General features: G+C 31.5%; 2 protein-coding genes across 3 annotated transcripts in view; one reads left to right on the top strand and one right to left on the bottom strand.

Moving 5' to 3' along the window:
- The window catches only part of LOC145277585 (nucleolar complex protein 4 homolog), a 45,741-nt gene extending 27,672 nt beyond the window's left edge, over positions 1-18,069 (top strand). The window contains exons 8-14 of the mRNA XM_080129100.1: positions 343-454; positions 5,338-5,398; positions 6,307-6,417; positions 9,802-9,959; positions 12,646-12,728; positions 12,851-12,961; positions 17,930-18,069. Coding sequence (XP_079985226.1) covers positions 343-454; positions 5,338-5,398; positions 6,307-6,417; positions 9,802-9,959; positions 12,646-12,728; positions 12,851-12,961; positions 17,930-18,049 — 756 coding nt within the window. The 3' untranslated portion in view covers positions 18,050-18,069. The remainder of the gene's footprint in view (positions 1-342; positions 455-5,337; positions 5,399-6,306; positions 6,418-9,801; positions 9,960-12,645; positions 12,729-12,850; positions 12,962-17,929) is intronic.
- Positions 10,606-26,396, bottom strand: part of LOC145277592 (uncharacterized) — a 42,063-nt gene continuing 26,272 nt past the window's right edge. For both annotated transcript variants that reach the window (XM_080129110.1, XM_080129119.1), the window contains exon 3: positions 10,606-11,747. In XM_080129110.1, coding sequence (XP_079985236.1) covers positions 10,728-11,399 — 672 coding nt within the window. In that variant the 5' untranslated portion in view covers positions 11,400-11,747 and the 3' untranslated portion in view covers positions 10,606-10,727. The remainder of the gene's footprint in view (positions 11,748-26,396) is intronic.

The following is a 26,396-nucleotide window of genomic DNA, read 5'->3' as shown; positions in this document are numbered from 1 at the left end:
CCTAGTTATTATTGCCTGTAATGAAGATTGAACCTTCAACCATCGGAAGACTGTTACTTAGAACTGATTGATGCTTAACGTCTTTATCAATTATGCCATCAGTTCAGTCGATAATAGGTAAAAATAAAATTAAAAATTACTTAACACTTCTACATGGTCATGGCTTACAGAACAAGAACAATCTATCTACTCCTGTGGATTAAATAAAGACATATTTATAATTTGAATTAGTCACAATTAATATCTTGGAAATTTTGAAATATTGACTTTCATGTATAAAAGAAAGGGCAGATTATCGAACAGAAAAAACATGATTGATATTCTTTCAATATCTATTTTCAGCTGCCATTAAATTTGTACAAACGAGTATTGGTGATTCTTCCAGATAAAGTGATTCCTTGTCTCACAAATCCATTGAGACTTTCAGACTTCCTCACAAATTCCTATAGCAGAGGTAAATTCTATTCTTTATTCCTTTCAAAATTGCGTGCTTATTCAAATTGGCAGTTATGACGATAAACAAAAATTTTTATCGTTTATGGAATGAAGTTGGTATATTCTAAAAATTGATCAAGTAGTTTTTTTTTTTTTTTTTTCAAAAACAAATTTGCTGGGGTTTTTTTTTTTTTTTTTTTAACCAATAAGTGATGGCCGAGGTCATTCTTCAAATTTTGCTTTTTAACTTATACAAAATAACCCTTCTAAAAAAAAAAATGTCTTCATAATTTGAAAATTTTATTTTCTGAGAAAATAAAAATGGAAAAAAATACACATACACAAAAAAAATACATATACTAATAAATTGTTTGATTTTAAATCATTTTGGTTGTCTTTCTGACATATCCTCCCTCCCAATAAAAAAAAAAATTGTAATGAAAGTTGGATGTCTACCCTTGATTTTATCGCTGCTACTTTTTTCTCCCCTAAAATTTGATTTTCTTGAATAAAAAAAAAAAAAAAAAAAAAATTTTGAATATTTCACTTTCGTTCCATGACTGCTACATACATCATACAGACTTATTTTTTGTATTTTCTTTACTTTTAATTGCCGCCATAAGTGCCAATCTGAATAAGCACCCAAAATTGTCTTCACAGAAAAGTGCTGGGAGTGTTTTCTACTATTTCTGCCTATTTGATAGGTGCTTTTGCTTTGCGAGGACATAATTTGTTGTCTTTTAAATTTTTCTCATTTTTAGATGGTTTTGTTGCTCGTTTTAAAAATTTTCAGGTGAAAATTATATATATATATATATATCATTGCTAAATAACAGTGGATAAATTTATTTTTTAAGTGCAAAAAAAATGTACATAAAATAAATCCAAGGTAATTTTTAGATTCAATTGAAATTAAATTTTTATATTTATGCTGACGGCACTACCCATCTATCGCAACACTTCAAATGCCATAAATGATCAATTTCTCTCTCCTCTGAGCTTGAGCATGTGGTACAATGGGGAAACAGGTGGCTGGTTAATTTTAATGCATCTAACCAAGCTTCTATCTTTACATCATCAACGCTCTGATCCCCCGTCTAGCATCAATTGAATGGCTCTCGTCTTGGGGAGGCTCCATGTTTTTACAAACTTCTGGGTTTTACTTTATCTGAAATAGAACCTGTATATCAAATCCGTTGCCACTTATGTTGGAAAACTGATGGGATCATTCTACTGTTCCAGTAGATATCTCACTGCTGATGCAATTCTCTATCTGTATAAGAGCCAAATACATCCAAGGATGGAATATTGTTGCCAGGTCTGAGCAGGAGTTGCTAGAAGCTCTTATCCTGCCTTGACAGAGTTCAAAATAGACTTTGTAGCCTAGTGGGGGATGACCTTTTCTCTTCCCTGCAACCTCTTTCCCATAGAAGAGACATTGCGAGCATCTCTACTTTATCATTATTTTAATGGCAAGTGCTCATCTGAGCTCTAATCTATGGTCCCTCCCCTCGTCAAGTTTTCACAAAAACTCTTGTCTAGTTGAAACCACTATCGGTCCCCCCCCACTCTTTATCTGTGCCTAAACATAAATGTAGATTCCATGAACAAAGCTTTATTTTACTAGAACTGCACACCTATGGAACTCTCTTCCGTTTTCCTGTTTTCCAGCTGTCTACAATATGGTTGTTTTCAAGTCCAACATGAGCCGTCCCTTTAAGTAATCCAATTTACCAAATTTCCACTACTAATGATTACTACGATATTTTCCTATTGGCTACTGTACACTCATTAACCCTTATCCTCGAGTGGCCTCCGGGCCTTGGTAAGTGGTGACTTCTTTGTAAAAGAAAAAAATAATAATAGCCTTACTTTATAAAGTTTATAAAACTGCACTTTAAAAATTGATAAATTTTTTAAAGTTTATAAGAAAAGCATTTTCATGCCTTTCAAGAAATGCTTTTCTAACTTGTATGCCTTTAAAATACATATGGTGACTGAATAAACAAGATATCTTCACTGATGTTATTCGCCTCAAGTTGGATAAAACCTGATTCGATCATTGATAAGCTTTTGTTATATAAAACTGATTTTCATTCTGTCAGTGTCTGCTGTTGAGATAATGCATAAGGATTATCTCCTAAAAACAGTAATTGTCCAGAATTTCCTCTCTATTTAAAAAAAATAACAATAAAAAAAATCTGCCTGTGATACAAACAAAATATATTCCTAAAATCACGTGAATTGATCAAGCAGTTTTATTTTTATAAATAAAATTTTTAAGCTATTAATGGGAATCCATAGGCATTACAACAAAAATCTCACAAGTTTGAATTATGTTGAGTTATCTCGCTTTGTTTCTTGACTTTTCAAAATGGCACCGCAAAACTGTTGCTTCTCGGTTAGCCATAAAATTTGATTTTCTTAGTTAAAAGTAAAACTATTTGATCAATTTACGTGATTTTTGGAATATGATATCTTCTGTTTGTCACTGATAGATACGTTTTACAGATTTTTCTTTGTTTTTTTTTAATGAGGAAATTCTGGATGAGCACCTGCCTGGCTTTTTTGTTTGCTAAACAAAGCAGTTAATGTGTCATTCTATAATATCAAAGTAGTAATTATATTTCTTTATTGCTTTTTCTTTGCTAAGAAATTGTACACTTAAAGAAAATCCTTAAAAAAATGTGTATTCAATAAATTGAACAACTCTTGGAACAAAATCTTTAATTTGTTTATTTCTCTTCTATTGGGTAGAAGGGTTTAAAGAGTAGAAAGTAAACCTTGGCTTTACTTTCACAAACCTCGTAACTCCTGCTTCCTTTATTTTTTTTCTTTTAGTTCTCACATTCCATAAGCAATGTTTCTGACAAAGGGGAGAGAATTGCTTCTTTCTGGATCAGAATCTATCCATCTCAAGGTTATAGTCAGCTGACATACTTCATAACTTCCGGCGTAGCGCTACCAGAAGCAGTTACAAGGCAAATCAGTTCCTTCGCTTTTTTTTCTCTCATGCCTATATCTAGCGATACCAAACATGACGCTAAGTGCTGGACGAGGCACACACTGCTCACATTCATAGTCTTTAAATCAGTAATAAGTACATTTCTTCTACCTCCATCAAAATAAAACTTATATAACTGGATTCACAATAAAATTTACTTTAAAATAGTATTTTAATATTTTTGTTGTGATTTGTATATTTGAAGAAATCACTATTTAAATCTGAAATATGCCAGTATAGCATGCCTGCTGGCAGTAGATGACTTTTTGCAAATAAGCGGTCGAGGTGTATTCACATAAATACTCGTAGCAGAAGTTGTACACATCAATTGTTTTAGCTAATCAGAGAAAAAAATTATCTTTGCTACGGAATTTGAACACAACACGTACGTCTTTCCAGTCAAAAGTTAGAATACCTCAAAGTTGACGCTTTGTAGTACAAAGATAAGTAAAGATAGAAATTGTGTTCAAATGTTATTTAATAGCGAAAATATTAATTTATTTTGCCCTAAAATTTGAAAAGAATTGGATAAAAACTTTATTCAGGAGTCAATAGAAGTTAGTGATGAATACATAAACATTAAAATTTTTGTGTGCCGTGATACACACAAAAATTTGTAAACAAATCATTCGTCAACTAACTTACGAAAATAAAGTATTCATTTTTTTGTTTTTGTTATTTAGAAAACATAAGTTTTTAATTATGGACAAGGAAAGAATATTTTTTTAAAAAAAGAATAACCGACAATGAACAGTTTTTTATTTTGAGTCACAAATAAAACATCTCAAAGTTAACGCTTTGTAATACAAAGATAAGAAAAGATAGAAACTGTGTTTGAATGCTAAATAGCAAATATATTCATTTCTTTTGTCCTAAAATTTGAAAAGAATTGGATAAAAACTTTTTATGCACAAATTGATAGAAGTTAGTAACGAACGCATGTAAGCATGAGAATTTTTGTGTGCCAAAATCTGTTAACAAATCGTTTGTCAACTAATTTATTAAAATAAAGTATTCATTTTATTTTTGTTATTTAGAACACATAGATTTTTAAGGTACTACTACAGTTTATCGCTGAAAATGGAGACACCATTTTTTTTTCAGGCACCTGTTATCAAAATCAGAAGGAGAAATCGGTATTTTAAGCTATGACTGAAACATGAAATAAACTACTTTGGGAATATTATGTATTGGATACGTTTTTGGTCTCCCGACAAAGTAGAGATTGGACCTAGCAATTCACTTCCGTTCGTTTGTTTGCACATTTCTCAATAACCACACTTTGGATATTTTGAAATTTTGCACAAACATTAGTCATGGTGAAAGTAAATTTTTGCCTGAACAGATTTTTCGAGAACTCTGGTTGCCGCCCCTAGGGGCTTTATAGGGGTAAAATTGCCCCCAAATCATTTGTCTATTTGCACTTTTCCCAATAACCACTCTTTGAATTTTGCACAAACATTAGTCATGGTGAAAGTAAATTTTTCACTTGAGGAGGGGGGGGGGCTTGCATGCTCGGCTTGTTTTTTTGATGTTTGAAGTTTTATTTTGATTTCAATAATTTTATTTTTATACTTTCGTAAACATATTTATTGTATAAATTCAAATAAAAAAACTTATTTTTAAAATTCCAAAAAAAGATTTCTTATGAAAATGCATTATTTTTATCTGTATAATTTTGTTAATTTTTATTGTATACTTTTCAATGTCTTTTTCTTATATTTTATTTCAATAAATTGCTTCACAATACTGAAGAACAGCATAACTGTAGGAACTGACTATCTCAAACCTATTGTGAGCTTTTGATATTTAAGTACAGTTTTTATCGCTTTTTAATTATGTATTATGATTTTGTACCAATCTGGACTTGTTAATTTTGTTTATATATTTGTGTGCAGGCGGAGTCATCAGTCTTTTGGCTTTGAGTGGAATTTTCATCCTTATTGACAAACATAATTTGTAAGTATATTTAAAAAATTTATATAACTGAACACATATAATTATAAATCATATTTTATTAAATAACAATTCTACGAGTATGTTTTTGTGTTTCTCACCATTTCTACGACAATGAGTTGATCTGAAAATAAAGAAAAAAATAACTGTTATAACTTTGGTAAATCAGTTTTTTAAATCTTATTTAAAAATGTCAGATTCCTTATGCTGTTGCATAAATGTATTTTAGCATTCAGACTTTGCCTTTTTTTTTTTTTTTTTTTTACATTAAAAAGATTAGTTGGATTTTTACGAGAGTGCCCACACCCTAAAAATGCGTCTTTGTTACCTTTTTATTTAAAAAAAATTTTTTTTCCCCAACAATAATCATAGATTACAAACTTAAGTATCATATTAACAGAAAAAAAATAAATTTAATGACTTTTAAGAAGGGATTCTAATCATGTGACACGTCAGTAAAGAAATGGGCAGTAAATCAAGTAGCAATGAAATAAAATGTTATAACGAAAGTGAACCCTCTTAAGTCATTAAATGTATTTTTTTTCAAAATTTTTCTGTAAGATTACAGACTTAAGTATCATGCTATGATAATCGTCAAAAAAAAAAGTTTTAAAAGAAGTGAAAAACACATTTTTAGTGGGTGGGCACTCATGCAGGTTCACCGATTACTTAAATAATTACGAGCATCTATCCATGGCCATTATTTGAGGAAATACTTTGAACTTGCTTTTGGCCTACCAACCCAGCAGGACATCCTATGAAACGTTCTGGTATTTTAAATTTTATCTGCAAAGGCTTTTGAAACAGATATTGGCTTATAGTCAATTATAAAAATAAAGTTTATTTTTTAATTAATACATATATCTTATGTTAATTTGTCCATTTTAAAATAAAAGTTGTTCTGTTTTCAGAAATTATCCAGAGTTTTATCCCAAATTATATTCACTGCTGAATCCTTCGATTTTCCACACAAAATACAAAGCTCGATTCTTCTACAATCTAGATATGTTCCTTTCTTCCACGTAAGTTTTTCTTTTTATCCTTTATCAGATTCTTATAAGAATCTGATAAATGTAAAAGTTTGTTTTGCTACAAAACCATATTTTCATGTGGACACATTAATTTTATTTATCTATTTTGTTTTCTATAATCTTATTGGTTATGCAGAGAAATCATTTTCAGTTTGTAAAACATACTCTTTTTTTATTTATTCATTTTGTAAACTTTTATAAGCAAGATAATTTAAGAATCCAGTTTTAAATATTTTTGGAAATAAAATAGACGGTTGACTATTAATGATTTTTTTTTTTTTTTTTTTTTTTAATAGAAATTAGATTTTTGTAATTAAAGATAGCCCAAATCTATTTTTAATGCAGATTTGGTTTGTCTGTCAGAAGACTAAACTGTATTACTGTTTCAGACAAACCTCTTTTAATATTAAACTCTGTATTTTTGTCTGAAATAATATTGTAAACTATCTTTCAGTGCTCTGCGGGGGATAGTGTATGATCTCTTCTTTTGTCAGGATACCATCCTCCCAGGAGAGTGAGGAGGTTTTACTTGCAGAAATATGACTCTTAGATGTATATTTTTGTTAATAACTGTTGTGGCCCTGGAAGGATCACTAAAGAAAACAAACACGGATATGAGTTAGAAAAAGTAAAATATTTTGAAACAAAAAACAGCATATACAAAGAGTAATCATTATAGTAAGATGGTGGATTAAGAAAGTACACTGCACCCCCCTCCACCCCCCCCCCCTCCCATCGATAGTTGTGACTCAGTTGATGCATACAGTTTGGAAGAGTTCATACCTCTTGTGCGGGAGAGTTCCCACAGCAATAACCTATAATTTTTCTTTCATTTTAAAAACAACCCAGTCTAATATTAAACCATGGGAGGACGGGTACAGGTATAGAATTTAAGACCTAGATTTCAATAAAACAGGCATTCGTAAATGTGTTTAGTGTCAAGAAGCCGGCTGAAGATGAAACAAAGAAAATCATTTAAAAAAGAAATGCTTGAAAAAGGTAAGGAATTTAGACATATGCCATTGTCAGTGCTGATTTAATATTAGGTTGACAAGAAAGTTCTTGCGGAATTTTTAATTTCAAATAAGTTTTCATTATAATACTTTTACTTTATATATCATTTTAAAGAGCATTTTTTGCTCTATCTGCTCGTTTGAATTACAATAATTTTTAAAACAATCATCTTTTTTTTCAGAACATTGAATACAATATGGAAAAAAAGCAAATTTGCACAATTTTCTTATTTCAATTCAAGCTAGGCCAAAAATCTGCTGAAACAGCTTGCGATATCAATATAGCATTTGGCCCAGGAACCACTACTGAACGCACAACACAATGGTGGTTTAAGAAATTTTATGGTGGCGACAAGTCTTGAAGATGATGAATATAGTGGTCGGCTATCGGATGTTAACAACGATCAATTGAGAGCCTTAGTCAAAGCCAATCCACGCACAACTGTTCAAGAACTTGCTTCTGAATTAGACGTAACATATGCTACCACTTGAGAGAGATTGAAAAAACAAAAATTTGATAAATGGATGCCTTACAAATTGAACGACACCCAAATAAACGCTGTTATGTGTCATCTTCCCTTCTTTTACACAGCAAGAACGACCAGGTTGGGGGTTCTTTACAACCAGCGATGCTCTGTGATTAGATGCCGACGAAGCTCAACAACACTTTACAAGGCTAGAGTTGGATCAAAAGAAAGGCCATGCTGACTGTTTGGTGGTCTGTGACCGGTCTCATCCATTAGTTTTTTGAATGCAGGCAAAGCCATTACGATGGAAAAGTACCATCAACAAATGGATGAAATGCATCAGAAACTTAACAGAAAGGACCCAATTCTCCTCCACGACAATGCCCGACTGCAGTTGATAAACTGACTATGCAGAAGTTGAATGAATTAGGCTAAGAAACTCTTACTTGACAACTTTCTGTATGAGAAATGCTTAAAAAACCTAAGCGATATCGCTTTTAGCGTCAGCAGAACGCAAGATTTTATATTACACTTGTTGATGGTACTTATTTCGATCAATAAATTTTTGTTTTAGCCAAGTTATGTTCATCTGAATTTAAAAGTTAAAAAAACTACCAGAACTTTGTCAACCTGCTAGAATGGATAGTCTTCAGGAGAGCTGAAGGACTGCCCCTGTGCCTGTTTTACAACTACTTTGATAAACTGTGCTCTGATGAGCTCGTAGTACTTGTGCCTCCTTAGCATGCTTACTCGTGACTAACTCAACAAGCAAATCCCCTTTCCTTCCCTGTTGATGCTAAAAAGCTTCTATTCTAATTATTTCTTCCCTCTGACTGCTAAATTTTGGAATTTTCTTCCTGTTTCTTGATTCTCTGACTGTATAAACATACAAAACTTTAACTGTAATGCGAACAGGCATCTTGCTGCTTAAGTCTCCTGTAGACATTATCCTAATTAGTAGCCTCTCACGTCCAAGTGGCAATGTGCCTTGTTTGGAGTAGAAAATAGTTACAAAAAAAAAAAACGATTTTATTTTAGATCATGGCTTTGGGTTGAAACCAGTAAATTTTTCATACTCAAACCATCAGATTTTTAACATGTTTAATGTAAATTGATTCTTGATTTTTTTTTTTTTTTTAATAGTGAGCCAAAACAAATTGTTCTTGTTTGCATGAAATTTTTTTTTTTCTTTAATATGTTTTTTTTTTCTTTAATATGTTTTTTTTTTCTTTAATATGTTTTTTTTTTCTTTAATATGTTTTTTTTTTTAATATGTTTTTTTTTCTTTCTTTAATATGTTTTTTTTTTCTTTAATATGTTTTTTTTTTTAATATGTTTTTTTTTTTCTTTAATATGTTTTTTTTTTCTTTAATATGTTTTTTTTTTCTTTAATATGTTTTTTTTTTTTTAATATGTTTTTTTTTCTTTAATATGTTTTTTTTTTCTTTAATGTTTTTTTTTTCTTTAATATGTTTTTTTTTTTAATGTTTTTTTTTTCTTTAATATGTTTTTTTTTTCTTTAATATGTTTTTTTTTTCTTTAATATGTTTTTTTTTTCTTTAATATGTTTTTTTTTTCTTTAATATGTTTTTTTTTCTTTAATATGTTTTTTTTTTTTAATATGTTTTTTTTTTCTTTAATGTTTTTCTTTAATGTTTTTTTTTAATGTTTTTTTTTTAATGTTTTTTTTTTTCATGTTTTTTTTTTTAATGTTTTTTTTTCTTTAATATGTTTTTTTTTCTTTAATATGTTTTTTTTTTTAATGTTTTTTTTTTTTAATGTTTTTTTTTTTTAATGTTTTTTTTTTTAATGTTTTTTTTTTTTAATGTTTTTTTTTTTAATGTTTTTTTTTCTTTAATATGTTTATATCATCATAATCTACAATGTTTTTTTAGACATTTACCAGCCTACATGACTGCAGCTTTTATCAAGAAACTGGCTCGCATTTCACTGCATGCCCCGCCCCATGGCCTCGTGTGTTCCGTCCCATTGATGTATAACCTCATCAATCGACACAAAGCCTGCAGAGTTCTCATTGATAGGACAGAACAGCGTAAGTAAAAATTATTTACCTTTTCTTTTTCACAATCCTTTTGTAGGTTAATACTTCAGCATTTGATTTTTAGATAAGTCCTACTTATGTTTGAAATGACGTTTATATTCATAAATGCATCAATTGAATGAACACATTTTAAGACTACTATTTTACTGATAGTTAGAGAGGAAATAGGGATTCATGCCTTTTTCCAAAGATCAGGTAATGAGTTGTCTTTTAGCGATGAGTGTTGGGATGATTAATCAGAATTAAGAATCTGAAAAATCAAAACTTTTAGGGGCATCGGAATCAGAAAAAAATTGTGGCTATTTTTCTGATGCCCAAAACGATTTTAAATTTTTTTTTTTTTTTCATAATGATTAGGGCTAGGACAACAGCATATTCTTTTTATTGTTTTGACTCTCGAGTGTGTACCGTTGATATCTTATATGCTTTTATATAGTGATGTAGTTCACGGTTGATTAACTGTGTCAGATATATACTCGAGTCAAAACAATGAAAATAATATGCTCTTGCCATAGCCCTAGTAATAATAAAATATTTATTGATTTTTAACTGCCAGTAAAACTAAAATCTATAGATCACCTTAGTTTTTTACGTTTGGAAAATACAGGGTGTCTCAAATAAAAAAATGTACTCGTACTTCAAATGACGAGAAATCCTTTATTTATGAACATACAGTGAAATGGAATAGCTTCGAATACAGAAGACAAATGTGATTAAAGAATCATGTTCGAATTGATGACCATTATTGTCCAGACAACACTAACGCGCACCAAGGGATTCGCAAACGTCACGAAACAGGTCATTAGGAATATCGCGACATTGTCTTTCAATTTCCATTTTCAATGCATCAATTGTTCTTGGTTTGGTGCGATAAACTTTATCTTTGAGATATCTCCACAAAAAGAAATCCATGGGCGTGAGGTCCGGAGAACGTGCAAGGTATTCAATGGCATCCCTTTGTCCAATCCATGTGTCTGGAAAAGCTGCATCGAGGTGAGCTCGTACATCGCGATGGTAGTGGGGAGGTGCCCTATCTTGCTGAAAGAAAATCTTGCCGTCATCACCAAACATCTCAGAAATTTGTGGACCAACAAACTCCTGAAGCAAGTTAAGGTATTTCTCACTAGTAACAGTTCCGTTAATAAAAAATGTTCCTATGATGCCCAGTGCGGATATCCCACACCGCACTGTTACTCCTGGCAAGTTTACATGGGGATTTATAGGACCCCAGTACATGCAATTATGGCAATTAATGGTGCCATTTAATTTAAAGGTTGCCTCATCGCTCCACACAATTTTGTGTGGAAATCCTGCATCTTCTGCACATTTTGCCAGGTACCATTCACAGAATTCAACTCTCCGGTCAGGATCGTCTTCGTTGAGAATATGAATTAGTGTTAGAATGTACCATTTCCAGTCCGGATGCTTCATGATGTGATGGGCGCTATCTTTTGAGATGTGGGTTTCCTGAGCAGTTTGTCAAAGTGATTTCTGTGGTGATCGAAAGAGTGTTTCCTGCACCTGCTCTTTTCCAGGGCTCGTGGATGTCCGAAGTCGTCCAGAACGTTTCTTATTGACATTCTGGACAGTTCCATCTGCTTTAAATTTCTCTTTGATGCGAGCAATGGTCCGGCACGTTGGTGGTGGTCTTGCGAATTCCCTTCTGAATCGTCTTCGCACTTCAATGGCGTTTTCGGTCTTCGAATAACATTTCAGGACAAACTTCCTCTCTTCCAAGCTAAGTTGATTTCCTGCCATGCTGTGGTTCACACCTCACACCTGCAACACAAAAAAGACAGCATATTAGCAAGGGTTGAAGTGTGAGTACATTTTTTTTTTTTTTAGACACCCTGTAATATACATATTTAAAATGTTTTTACTGTAATCGAGACAAAATAACCATTTTATAGTTAAAAAACAGATTATAAAGAATCAGAATTTAGAATGGGAATCGGTAAAAATATTGGAATCATCGCATCACTAGTGATGACCCATAATGCCTGAGACCAGAATCATGGTGGCCTCATATGGTAATCAGATCTGATCTGCTCAGTCAGTTAGATTCAATATGGTATTTTTTTTTCTTTGGCGTTTGGGAATAGTATACTAACAACAATCACATACTGATATCAAAAGATTAGTGGCAATAATCCGCAGACGGTCAATATGATGCATCAATAACAATAATTCTATCTCTGCTAGAGTCAAAAAACAAAGTTATGATGATGTTACTAATCTGTCTTTTTTTTTTCATGAATATTATCATGGTATTCATGTTCTTCAGAACTGTTTGCTCTATCTCTTGCTTCCTTTTTTCCAGCTCGTTAGTCTATTGGTCTCCATCAATACACTGTTTTGATACCTCATTGTAACACATCTTCCTATATCAATAACTTCTTTCCAAGAACTGCATCTTGTGGAACTCTCTTCCTGCTGACTGTGTTCCTCCTACCTATACGCTTGGTTGTCTTAAGACTAAGGTCAATAGGCATCTTCTGTCTTTGCATATTTTGTTCTTGTTAGCTCCTTACGTCAAGTGGCTTCATGCCTTGTCTGGAGCGATTTTCATTTTAAAAAATACCATGTTTATATATAGGTATGAATGTTATGTTTTATTTTTTTTATTATTATCATTATTATTAAGATTAAGAATATTCTTTGTTTGCCTTTCTTTCAGAATTTCCAAGTGACCCTTATGACCCAAACGAAAAAGATCTAAACAAATGTAATGCCATTGAAAGTAGCTTGTGGGAACTCAAAGTAAGTGTTTTCCATTTTGTGATCAATATTCACATTTTTTTGAGAACCTCTTTAGATGGTCATATAAAAATAAGGCCGTTTTTCTCTTGTTGAAAAACTAAAAGTGATTGTCATTTTTACAGACATTGCAACAACACTACAGCCCCGCAATTGCCAAGAAGTGTCACAGGGTGGATCATTTGAAAACTTCTCAAATATCTATTGCAGATTTGCTGGAAACTTCTTCAAACGATGTACGTAATTGAAAATTGAATTTTAATATTTTATTTTCATTCCGATCTTTTCTGTTTTGAATTATATTGTAGTAGAGCCTTGTCAAGCTTACGATAAGTCATTTGTATAAAATGAGGATGGAAAATCGGGGGGTGGGGTACATTTTAGTGGCGTAATCAAAACAACAGAAGGCAGTCCAGGTAGACAGGTGTTAATATAAAAAAAAAAAAAAAAATTGGTGGCAGACAGGCTCACACCCATAACGCGAAGGAGGAAAAGAAGTTTTTTTTTTTTTTTTTACACGGTGGTCACCACTTATCAAGGCCCAGAAGCCACTCAGGGATAAGGGTTATTGCAAGTACAGTACGTTAGGTAAAAAAAGTGTGATGTCTTATCTGATGCATCCATGGCAAAACTGGAAGTCAAGCATTGAAATTAAGGGTAGTCAATTGAAAGGGGACGATGACTTGCAAAAAAAAAAAAACCCTCCTTGTATAAAACTGTCCAGTTAAAGGTGAAGGAATTGGACCAACTTTTCGATATGTCGTCCGAGATGTCGAGCTTCAAAACGATACCGATCTCGATCTTGTCAGGATCCGTCACACGTCAAGTTTTTTGGCAGACATACAAACACACATTTTGCTTTTTGTATTATAGATGTCTCTAATGATGCTGGGTTAAACAGAGTTAAGAGGAAAAAGATTACAAACTGCCAAGGTCTTATATACGACATGAAAAGAAACTGGAATCCTAGGAAGATCTCCATTCCAGTAATTATAGGAGCAACTGGACTCATGGAAAAGAATTTCAAAAACTACCTGGCAAATATACCTGGTGAACCAAGTGCAAGAGATATTCAAACAATTGCACTTAAAGGGATGGTTAAAATTTTTAAAAGATCTTTCAGTTGAAATGTATGAAATAGGTGAATGTCAGGTATTCAATAGGATACTCCATCCTCAGCTAGAAAAAAAAATTAAATTAAGTTAGAATTTTCTTACTAGAAATTATTTTAGGGTGTTTTTGGTTTCTCTGTACAAGAATTTGTCAGGAAAACCTGGCACGAGGATACTTCACCGTACAAGTAAACTCTGAACGAATATTCGAAGCCCAAATAGGATTCCCTCAACATAGCATCACTTGTATGAGCCAGTGTATAGCTATCTCGAGTAACAGCATTAAGCTGGATACTCCACTAAACTGGATGAATTTTTCTCCTGGAATCTGCTAAGACCAAGAAACCACAAACTAGTTAATCTCTAACATACTAAAATGGTCAATTGGAAAATTAATGTTCTTCACTTCTTGACTAACTCAATGTTTATAGGTAAAAAAAAGAGCTTTCTTTTTGAACACTTCGATATATCTATGTATCTAATATAGACATGATAGGAGCTCCTTGCATTCTGAGACTTTACACTGAAGTAAAATAAAAAAAAAAATAGAAATAAACATCTGTAAATGCACCCAGAATCATGCTTATACATTTTTTTAGTGAAATTTAGAAATTCACATCGTTTTTGTGAATTGATTTTGATGTAAAAAAATAAATAAAAATAAAATTCTCAGGTAGTTGCAACAGCATTTGTAGGTTTGATAAATTGTATTTTCATATATACTGGCATCTAAGCTTCAGCCTCTGTCCCATCGACGAAATGTTGCATCCCTCTGCCTATTTTAGTGGTGAATGCTCTGACGAACTGCAATCACTTGTGCCCCCATGACGGAAGCACCCTCGACAAACCCGACAGGCTGCTAAATCCCACCCCCACACTGTAGAGATCCCTAGATGTAAAAGATCTTTTTACTCCAATAGTTTCTTCCCCAGAACCGCTAGACTCTGGAATTCCATTCCAGGTCCCTGCTTCCCCAACAGTACTGACGTGCAGAAGTTCAAGTGTAACGTGAACCGACACCTTGCTGCCCAAATCCCTACATAGTACCCCAGTAGTTGTTGCCCCTGACAGTAGCCCCCTACACCAAAGTGGCAATTTGCCTTGTTTGGGGTGAAAATGTAATAAAAAAAAATAAAAAAAATATATACACACACACACACGCACACCAAGTTAAAGGTATTCAAGAGATAAAACTCATGAATTAAAACGAGGTTATTAAAAGTGACCAATTAAAAAAGAGCAAAATATATTTTTATTCATATAAATAACTATTACATAGTTGCTATACTGAACATGCTAATAGTTTCAGACAATTGGTTGGCAAGAACTAAAAGTCCTCATCAGGCGACATAATGAAGCTTATGTGCCACATAAACTCCATTACGTCGCCTGACAGGGACTTGTGGTTCTTGCCAACCAATTGTTCTGAACATTAGCATGTTCAGTGTAACGGCTATGTAATAGTTGTCTATATAAATAAAAATATTATATTCACAACATTTTGGCTGATGTAAAATCCAAGTTCTGAAAAGCAGCATTTGAAAAAAGTGAGTGGTTTACATTTAATCTTGAATTTTTTTATTTTTTTTTTTTAGATAAATATTACTCGTACCTCAAATCTATATTTAGCAGAAAATCATAAGATTTATTCATATAATTTGGCTAAGTGAACACTCTTGTGTAGATTATTCAAAAACATGTCAATTTCTTTATAGTGGTAAATTGGACTGTTTTTGCTAGACATCTAGTTTACTGAAAACCACATTATGAACCTAGGAAAATACATTGTAAGGCTAAGTCTTGTCTGCATAAAGTAAGTGGTATGTCATCTAGCAGAGGTTGCAAGACTTCTTTCAAATTGCAGTTGCAGTCACTTTATTTTAGGCAGTCTGACTGGACCAATAAGTTTATTTGACATACTTTTTAAACATTGCTATTTATACAGTAATACATTTCATATATATCATTCAAACACTACCGTGTTTGAATACATGGTTAAGTGGCAGTTTTAGTCATTTAGAACTGCTTTAAAGCTTCACTGCTCACTCATTTTTCGACCAAATTTCAAACAATTATTATACAGCTTATAGAAAAATTGTGAAAAAAAAAAAATGTTCAATTTTTTTTCAGTAAAACAAAAGTTATGAATTTACTAGTGTTCAAAATCATAAAAAAAAAACATCAAGAGGTGAGCAACGTTTTTTATGACTGGTTTCCATAGCAACCTTATTGAAAGCAGACGAGTGGCATACATTGTTATTACATGTGTATATTATGTTTATGGAGGCAAAAAAATAAGACTGAAATTAAACACAGAACAAGTGAATTTACTGGAAGTCTGGAAAAATCAGATTACAATAGAAAAATGCGAGCATGAAAAGTAATATGGTTAAGTTTAAACATGAAAAAGTAAAGGACTAGTTGTTAAAACTGAAAAAGAAAAGGACAAGATATTCTAGTAAAAAATATAAATTTACAACTTAAAATATTGCAGCATTAAGAATTTTTTTTTTTTTTAATTAAATTTATAACATTATATAATCCTTTCTTAATGCTGCAATATTTTAAGTTATAAATTTATTCTATTTTTTTTTTTTTTTTTTTTTTTTTTTTTTTTACTAAAATATCTTGTCCTTTTCTTTTCCAGTTTTAACTCGTCCTTTACTTTTCATGCTCGCATTTTTCTATTGTAATATATATATATATATATATATATATATATATATATATATATATGTGTGTGTGTCACCAAAAATTGTTTTTTTTTTTTATATATGCTTGTTTTGATATTTTCATTTTTTCAATTGAAATTTTGTGGAAAGAGATAATTTGAAAGAGCCATTTTGAGAATAAATGCTCTTCCCAAGAAGTGGAAATTAAATGTCTTTAAATTTCTTCTAACTTAAGTATACTTTACCTTTGATTTTGATGGGGTCAGTTCAATGTCATTGAGTGGGAATTGAGGCTGTGAATGTGTAAATGTTGTTTATTTTACATTTTTATATTTTTTTAAATTTATTTTTCTTTTTCCATGTGTAGAAGGTGCATATGTGTATGTTTTAAAAATTTGAATTGAATCAAACATTTAATGTCATTTCGTATTTCCTTTTTAATAAATGTTATTAGAATTTAATTTTAATAAAACTTTGACTCCCCCCCCCCACTGTCACCAAAAACACATAACACTACACCAAATTGTTTCAGTTTAAAAAAAAAAAAAAAAAAAACTTGTTTCCAGTGTACAAGTTAAACTGCCCACCTCTAATCCTGAGGATTATTTAAAGTAAAGACTTCACTGCTTTTAATCGAAGCACTCAATATTTTTTTAAAATTAGTTTAATTTTGTAATGAAAGTTAAGTATAAAATAATTTTCTTTTAAAGAAACTTTGAATTGTTGGTCCCCCGATTTATCGAAGAAGGACCTATGTTTTCAATGGCATCCGTGCGTCTGTTATTCCGGACGATTGCCAGATAACCATCCCTTAGTTTTTCCTGAAATTTTGCCACAAATTGTATTTCATTAAATAGATGTGCACAGTGAAAAAATTTATGAAAATTCCTGTTGCGTCCCAAAAGAGGCCAAAAATGGCATGTTTCGTCCCTTAACTTTTGATCCATCCATTAGATTTTTCTGAAACTTGGCCAAAATGTGGAAGCCATTCTTCTTGATATAAAATCAGTATGGGTGACCCTGGCAAAATTCTGATTCACATCCCTCTGGGACTTTTAGGGCTAAAAAAAAAACATACCTCTTTGGAGCTCTTTTTTCATATTACTCAAAAACTTGATATTTGTCTATATAGTAGTTTTCCATGGTGCTGAATTCAAATATACATGTCTTAACGTTTGAAACTGCACCGTTTGTCCATTTTCACTGGGATTCGGTGTTCCCAGGAGCTCAAAAAGGTCACAAATGCCCTAAAAATTGCAAAAAATTACACCTTTTATTTCTTCATCTTTTTCAAACAACTTAGTTTTTGCTTAGTAACAGATACCGTTAGTTTTTTTTTTTTTTTTTTTTTTTTAAGGAATATAATTCTAATTTTAAGCTATTTTATTTGTTTTTTTATTTTATTTATTTTTTTTTATAGATCTTTCAAAGAGAACTGGAATATGGCCAGAAGTTAAAAGATACACCCATAAATTTATTTCGACCACCAGGAATTCTAAATAACCAAGATAATAAAATGGCATTTTGGTGCATGGAATAAAAATCATAACTTAAAATAAATGTTTTTGTTTTTTTTTTTTCTAAAGAATTTGATTATTTTCTTTGAACAATACAGATAAGTGTCATCACCATTACTGCTTATGTTTTGACTGCTTCAATCATTTGTAAATGTAGTTATGAACTGGTTATTTTTACATTTATGAACAAATTGGTCGTTAAATTAATGCATGAAACAATATGCTTGAAAAGGTTCATTAAGCAGAAAGAAATGGTAACTGTGACGACAATAGTCTGAAACAACTTCATTTATGTTGAGATGCACTTAGAAAAAAAAAAATGGAGACAGAGCAAGTTTTATAAATTTAGATTTTGGAAAATATATTATACATATATATTTAATCTGCATTTGATGTATGAATTGACTTTTTTTTTTTTTTTTTTTTTTTTTTTTTTTTGCAAAGTTAAATTTTAGTTTTAAAAGTTGATATACACAGTATACTCTGGCTTTCTAAAACCGATTTTTAAGGAATCCATCCTCAAAAAAAATATTAATCTAGTGTACAAGGCATAAACACTAACTGCATGTTCAGGCAATTAAGGTACATCATTCGAGCAGCCTGATTCCCATCTACTTATTGTGTGTGAGCTCATTCCCTAAGGACTCCGAAACAGCTGGAAATAATTTTTTTTGAAACTTCATACATATGTACTATGTTTGGGAGTGTTCTTAGATAAATTTTGTATCAGAATGCCTTCTATAAGTATTGATAATCAAAAAATCGATTTAAAGAAGGGATACTCCGATTTTGACCAAAATTAAAACCCTTATACAGTCACAAGTAGATTTGAGAAGTTTTATCACTGTATAAGCAGAAGGGTCTGGCTTAGAAAATCAACAGTAGGTTCTTCTTATACGCTGAGGATATGGTTAAAATTAATGTTTCTGCTTGGAGCACAATTTAGCCGGGATACTTTACTTTTGTATTTTAAATTTTAATTCAAGACAAATGAAATGCAGATGAAAAAAAAAACAAATGGGATTTAGTTTTGTTTTTATTTGAATATTTTAAATACGAAAAAAACTGATTTAAAAAAAAAAAGCTTTCATCGATTTGTTATTTAATTATGCATGCGCAGAATTGTTCAAACCAAAAGTTGTAGACAGGAAACACTATTTCAACACTAAAGCAAGACGGTTTGAGTTTAATAATATAATAGATATATATGACGCACCCCTCCTACAATTTTTGTCATTCAATCGAAAAAAAAATTATCATAAATTAGCAGATCTACATGGCACAGACCAGATACAGATAAGAAAATTGAAGAGTTTATAATAATAAATTTTAAACAATATACTAGTTTAGTGCGTAGTGACCCAAGATAATGAATATTCCTGTCACAATGAATCTAATCATGTAAAATGTGTATCTTGTGTAGTTCCTGAATTAACGCGCACACACACCCACATATTTCCCCCAAACCTCTGGCCTTGATAAAGGGGAGACTAAAACTTGTTGCTATGATTTCAAATGATCTGAAATAACAGCAAGGGGAGACTTGATTTCAAATATTTCTCATATGTTATATCTCCCACTTTGGTTTTCATACATAAAATAAATTTCAGTGTATAAGAATTATTTGATACTGCAGATATTCATAATCGTACCCTATTTCCAAACCAGGAGAGATATAACATAGGAAAAATATTTGGAATCAAGTCTTCCCTTGATGTTATTTCAGATCATTTGAAACCAAAGCAGCAAGTTTTAGTCTCCCCTCCAAGGCCAGATGTTTTGTAATTCATATGCAAAACTAGGAAAACAAATGACTATGACTTAAACATTTTATGGTTGTAAAAAAGTGCCAAAAATAGGCTCTGGATGACCCCCTTAATGTGCGACCTTAAGGGCAAATGTCACATAGCCTGTTCACAATTCTACAAGTATAAACAATTCAGGTTATTACCTTTCCAACAAACCTTCATTTGTTAAATTCTGATCAATAATCGCAGAGATTTGGAACTTATAAAATTGCCAAAGAAAAGGTGGGGATATATATATATATACTGGTAGCCAAATTGAATATTGAAATGCCCGTGTTTTTGGTTCTATAGGACGAAAATACATGAAAATTTGCAGGGTTTTGTTTTTTTAAGATTATAATACTATTCTATGGTTAAAATTGTATGACAATTGGTAAAAAATAACCTATATTTTCAAACCAATAAAATGTCCAAATTTACTATATATACAAATATAGGCAAATTTGGACATATTTTATTGATTTGAAAATATAGGTCAAAGCTGTTTGTGGGTGTTTTCAAAATATTATGCTGTATCAGAATTAAATAAGCATAAACCACGAGGGTTATTCCAAAAGTAATGACTCCTATTTTTTTTTTTTTTTTTTTTTTTTTTTTTTTGCCCAAATTAGATCAGAGACGATTGCAAATTGTATTGTTATGATGACTACTTATGCATTCATGACCTGAAAGGTTCATCTCTCTGTTGCAGATATTGATGGTGTGAGACTAAGAAAGCAACCTCTTGTCATGGACATGCATCAGAAGCAGAGAATATGACAAAGTGTGTTCTGGATACCCATGTACAGCCATTGTCCATTGCTGGCAAAAGCGTATTGAGAATGACGGTGACTATGTAGAAAAATAAATTCTGGAACACAAAATGTCTCTTGTTTTGATGGCACCACTCTCGACTTCATAGTTCTTCAACTTTTTGAGTTAAAAAAGAAGAGGCTTTACTTTTAGAAAGCCCCACGTATCACCTTATTTTTGCTGTAACTATAGTTGGGATAGGTAGAAAAAAACTCATATTTATTCATTTGAGTTTTAATGAAGAAATTATCTGTTAAAATCTTTCAATGCTAACAACATTTTCTGAAATTGAAGTTAAATACATATGAAAAATTGGATGTTGATAACATGCTAATCTGTTATACAATTACGACTTTTCTATATTAGTGGCCTGGCAAGGGGAGACAACCGAAGCAGCAAAACTGACGCTGGCTTGCATCAGTTTTGCTGCTTCTGTTGTCATGACATCGTCCTCCCAGACATTTAACTTGTTTTTGAGATGGGGTGAAGGTCTTGTTTGTTCGTTATGATATTCTCTTAACCTAGCAAAAATTTGCGACTGGATTTGCTAGTTTAAACTAAAATGAACAAATCTTGACGTTTTTAAATGCAATGTTAAGCATTAAACACTGTTTCTAGGAGAAATACAAGCATTTTTTTTTTTTTTTTTAAATGATTGAAAAAAAAATTTTTTATGAAAACATTTTTTTTAATGAAAAAAATTTTTTTTAGATGAAAAAAGTTTTTTATGAAAATTTTTTTTTAAATGAAAACGAAATATTTTTTTTTTTTTTTTTTTAAATGAAAATCTTTTTCTTTTTTTTTTTTTTTTTTTTTAATGGAAACAATTGAATTATGTTACAGATTTAAAATGCTGGACATTTTTAAGTAAAATTACACGTCTCATTCAAAACACAAGCAAGCTGATTAAGCATGATAAAGAACAGAAAAGGCTTAAATGTTACTTGTGTATTGTGGATTAAGAAAACTGCAGTAAGTGCAATAATAGTACATGAAAAACTAAGCCAATTCCTAAGAAATACGTGAGGAAGGAGAATGTTTGTGCTCGATAATCTGCTGTAGATGTGAAACGAGAAATAAAACAAGATTGACCTTTAAAACAAGATATGGTCCTGGATATGACCTAAAACTATATCTAATGGTGAGGTCCCACCTTGCGGGCTTTGGGGAGTGTGGAGCCACCCTTTAATTGCCATTGCTCCCAGGTCCACTCTGACCCGGAGTGGTAGTACCTGTTAGGGTCCCAACTATGGGTTAAATAGAATCTGACTTAAAAAAATATATATATACTCCATTAAAAATCGTTCCTCAAAATAACTAGATTTTGCATTAAATAACCTGACAAAGGTTGATATGCTGTAAAACAACCAACCAAAACAAGATACAAAAGAGAAAATTCTACTTTGATTTGATTCAAAAAAATTATAAACTGTGGCATATCTGTTTAGACATTTATAAACTGTGGCATATCTGTTTAGACGTTCCTCTTGCATAAATAAAAATAATAAATCTGTTTAGACATTCCTCTTGCATAAATAAAAAATAATAAATCTGTTTCTATGAAGTATTATTCTTAGACTAAACTGGGGGCACCCAGCCTTAAAATATGTTGAAATATATTTTAATTCATGAAGATTTTGTATTTATTATTACAGAGACAATTCTCTATCGAATATTATATAATTTATATAGCACAATCACGTTGACACACCGGTTCTCACCAGATGGGTGACCATTTGGGAAAGCTAGGCCGTGCCAAGTCGTAGAAATTTCCAGTTTGGGATCTGGGGGCGCATTAATTCACTGGGAGCGATGCACCCTCAATCTTCATTAAGACATGCATCTAGGAGAAGGAAAAACTCTGATGTAAAAACCTTCGGTCTACTTGCTCGGTCTTGTGGCAGTCATCTGCACCAATAAAGATTAGCAGTAATAGTAAAACGTGTGGTTGGTTCTACACAAAACCTTCATCACTATAAACAAATCATCTGTGTGGATTTCCGAACAACTTAGCTGTTGTGGCGGAACTTCACATGTCAAAATCAGAGACATTAAGAAATATTAGAGAGTGGTTGTGACATTGGCCGAAAAAAATAAGTAGATAAATAAGGTGGGCGACTTGTTCTATTAATTATAAATTACAACTTATTAAAACAATTTCTCAAACATATGTTGAAAATAAGAACATTGCATGTTACAAAAACAATCCACAATAAAGAGCCTGCTTTACGAGTACATTTAAAGTGAAGCATTAAAAAGAAGCATACTAAAACAGAGTTACATATTTATATATACACAAGGATTATTTATTTACACAGAAGTATTGAACAATACAGTGTTTGTGTACACACACGTGTGTGTGTGTGTGTGTGTGTATTATGCATGAAGTAAAATGTCTGTTATGCATATGAGCTCAATGTATATGTGTGTATGGAGTTAAAATGTTTGATATGCATATATATATTCTTGTATATACGTGTGTCTGGATGTTTGTATGTGTGATAACAAGAGTTCAATAAAATATGCGTTGAATGTTCATTGTGTACGCAAGAGTTTGTCAAGGTATATGATATCGTCTTACCTTACAATGATGTTTCTGTCAAGGTGTGTAGGGAAAATAATGCTTACATCACAGTTCGATGAGAAAGAACGTGTATTCATATCAACGCAAAGCAAGAAAAGAGAAAGAGATACAGAAAGAAGCGGAACAGAAAGTTGGACGCTGTCTGTCGACTAAGACGGGAATCATGACAGGGGTAGGTAACCAGTGCGTATTTGAGATTTGTTTATGTGCGTGTGTGCGACCTATGAAATAGCATATCAGTCTGAAAACAGCTGCCCATACATAACTCAATCCCAGAACTAAATAATTTACCATATACTTAGTCTTATTAAAGTATATAAGATTATTTTTTCTTATTTATGAAAACAAACGTTAATCAACTCTCATTTAGTATAACATAGCTTACATACAATATTGATGATTAAGTTAATATCGAAACATTTAGGAATAAAAATATCTGTAATCGTTGATATTAACAAAAAATGTATGAAAACAGTTTTTGTATTTTAAAATCAAGAAACTTTTTTATTCTAAATTATAGAGCCAATTTTTTCATCAATAAGATAAATAACTTAAATTTAATTTAAATTTATTCACTCCGCAACAGGTAAAGCCAAATTTATTTTGTAATTCAAACATATTTTCAGAGATTTTAATATATTTTTTTGTAAATACTGCTGAGAATTAAGACTTTTAAAAGTAAGGATGAACTAAACTTGATAAAAAAAAAAATAAACAGATTCATCTTTGATGATTTAAGATAAATTGTTTTATAGATTTAACTTTTTTTAACATTCCTAACATTCCAACTACTGCTTTTTTTTTTTGCATATTACTTATAGTTTTGCAGGTTGGTAATTAACAAGATAAATACAGTGATATAATTAACAAAAAATGTATTAACAGAAGTATACATCATGATTCTCAGGCCATAACTGCCACAAATCTGACATTTAGATGTAACTCTATTTGTCTCTGGGTAAGTCTATTATTCCTGAAGTGAATAGCTCATCACACTTACTAATTCTGACATTCTGTACTGACTTTTCAACAAGTTAATATTTAGTTTTGATTGTTAAAAAAAAAAAAAAAAAAAAAATTCAAGCAAATAAACACAACAAATAAAATTCATGATGAACATGTCCAGAGATGTGTATTATTATAGCTTTCTATAAAGAAATGGAAGTTTATCATGGTAGAGACTTAACTCACTGAAACAAGAGAAGCTGAATTGTTTATATGAAAAACTTGTAAAGTAAATGTCAGCAAGTTTATGACGAATGAGAGCATGCGTGCATCAGCAACTAATATAAGCTAATCTCAAGCGGAGAAATTTCCGTTTCTCATTCAAGAGTCAGTGTAACAGAGCTGCTCTTGCTGGGAACAGCAGCAGCAGCAGTAGTGTATGATATATACAAATGACCAAGATGGCTGTGTGATGTAAGATCACCACAGAGACAATAAAAAGACACACGTGGTGAGAACCACGAGGAAGAGCATTGGGTGCTTGGAGGAGTGGTGTTCCGGGCATGGTCAATGTTCAGAAAAATATGTATTCGAGACATGATGTGAGATGTGTGGGTGACATCACAGCCGAGACGAAAAGTTACACATGGTCGGAAAAGGAGAAACGAACTGTTTAATTACTTAGAAAAAAATGTGGCATTGGAAATACCAGATATAAAGGTTTCTGTTAAAAAACAAGAAAGCGAGTCGAGTTTTTTTTTTTTTTTTCCTTTATGTTTCTTGTGACAGAGTCTACAACGTATTGGGTTTCTACATATTAACATGAGGATTGGTTGGTTGGTTGTTTTTGTTTTATGGCATATCAACCTTTTTCAGGTTATTTAATGCTGAATCTAGTTATTTTGAGGAACGATTTTTAATGGAGTATATTTTATTTTTTTAGTCAGATTCTATTTAACCCATAGTTCGGACCCTAACAGGTACTACCACTCCGGGTCAGAGTGGACCTGGGAGCAATGGCAATTAAAGGGTGGCTCCACACTCCCCAAAGCCCGCAAGGTGGGGCCTCACCATTGGATATAGTTTTAGGTCATATCCAGGACCTTAACGTGAGGAGGAATAAAAGAAACAGTTTCATTTTTGAGACTGGTACAGACTAGACTCAGGATTTGGAGAATGAACAAAAAAGAAAAGAAAATGGAAAGAGAAAGTGTGTTTGTAGTGTACATGTTGGTCATCTGCAGGAGAATATTTTTATTATTATATAAAAGTCACTTTGCGTGTAAGAGTTTCTTCCTTATAGTTTCCGAAACGGCTGAGCCTATTTTTGGAAAATTTCACACAAAACTTATTTATATGTCTGGCAGTGTTCTTAGATATGTTTTGTACAGAAATTCATCTGCTAAGTACCAAAAATCGAAAAAAATCCGATTTTAAAAATAGCTTTGCTCTCTTCTAGATAAAAGAATAAGTTTTGCAGGGGAATATTTTACGTTACACCGGAGATAATAAAATTCCAAAAAATCATTTCTTCTTTAAAATCAGATTTATTAAAATCTGAAGATATAGTTTAGTGGTAGAGCATTCAACTAAAGATCAAATAATCTCCTGTTCAAGCTCGGGTGTACCTCACCATTTTATTTTAAGTTCAATTTATGCTAAAAGAGGTATCATTTAAAATCACCGCAAATTATTTCTCCATTCGCATATTTAAAAAAAAAAAATATTAATCAGAAGTGACTTTTCCAGGGCATTCATCATCAAGCCCAAATATGAGCTGACATGATATTGTAAACAAACACAGATGGAATTTCATGAACGACATTATCATTATTTGATTTTTTTTTTTTTTTTTTTTTTGCAAATTAGTCCACTGGGTAAAATATTTCTCGTAATATATAATAATCAATAGAGGATTGATTCTATAATAATACATATGCAATTTGCATAAATTAAAATATGTTTAAGCATATCGTACGACAGGCTGCCAGTTAGTTCTAGTTATGAAAGTGTTTGTCTTTTTTTGCTTTTCATTTCTTTGTGACTAGTCACATTTCTGTACACATTTCTTATCTTTTCTGCATTCCTATACTTTCATATCTGAACCATACTAACTCGAGATAAAATGTGAAAAAGAAAGAAAAGAAAAATTAATCTTTATTGTCAAAAGAGAAAATCTATGAACAAACCTATAGCTGACATGTTTTTATGTGTTGATCAATTTAAACAGAAAGAGAGTTG

This window comes from Euprymna scolopes, chromosome 1 (genome assembly GCF_053919585.1).
Source record: "Euprymna scolopes isolate OS-2025 chromosome 1, ASM5391958v1, whole genome shotgun sequence".
NCBI lineage: Eukaryota > Metazoa > Mollusca > Cephalopoda > Sepiida > Sepiolidae > Euprymna > Euprymna scolopes.
This window is presented reverse-complemented; position numbering and strand designations above follow the sequence as displayed.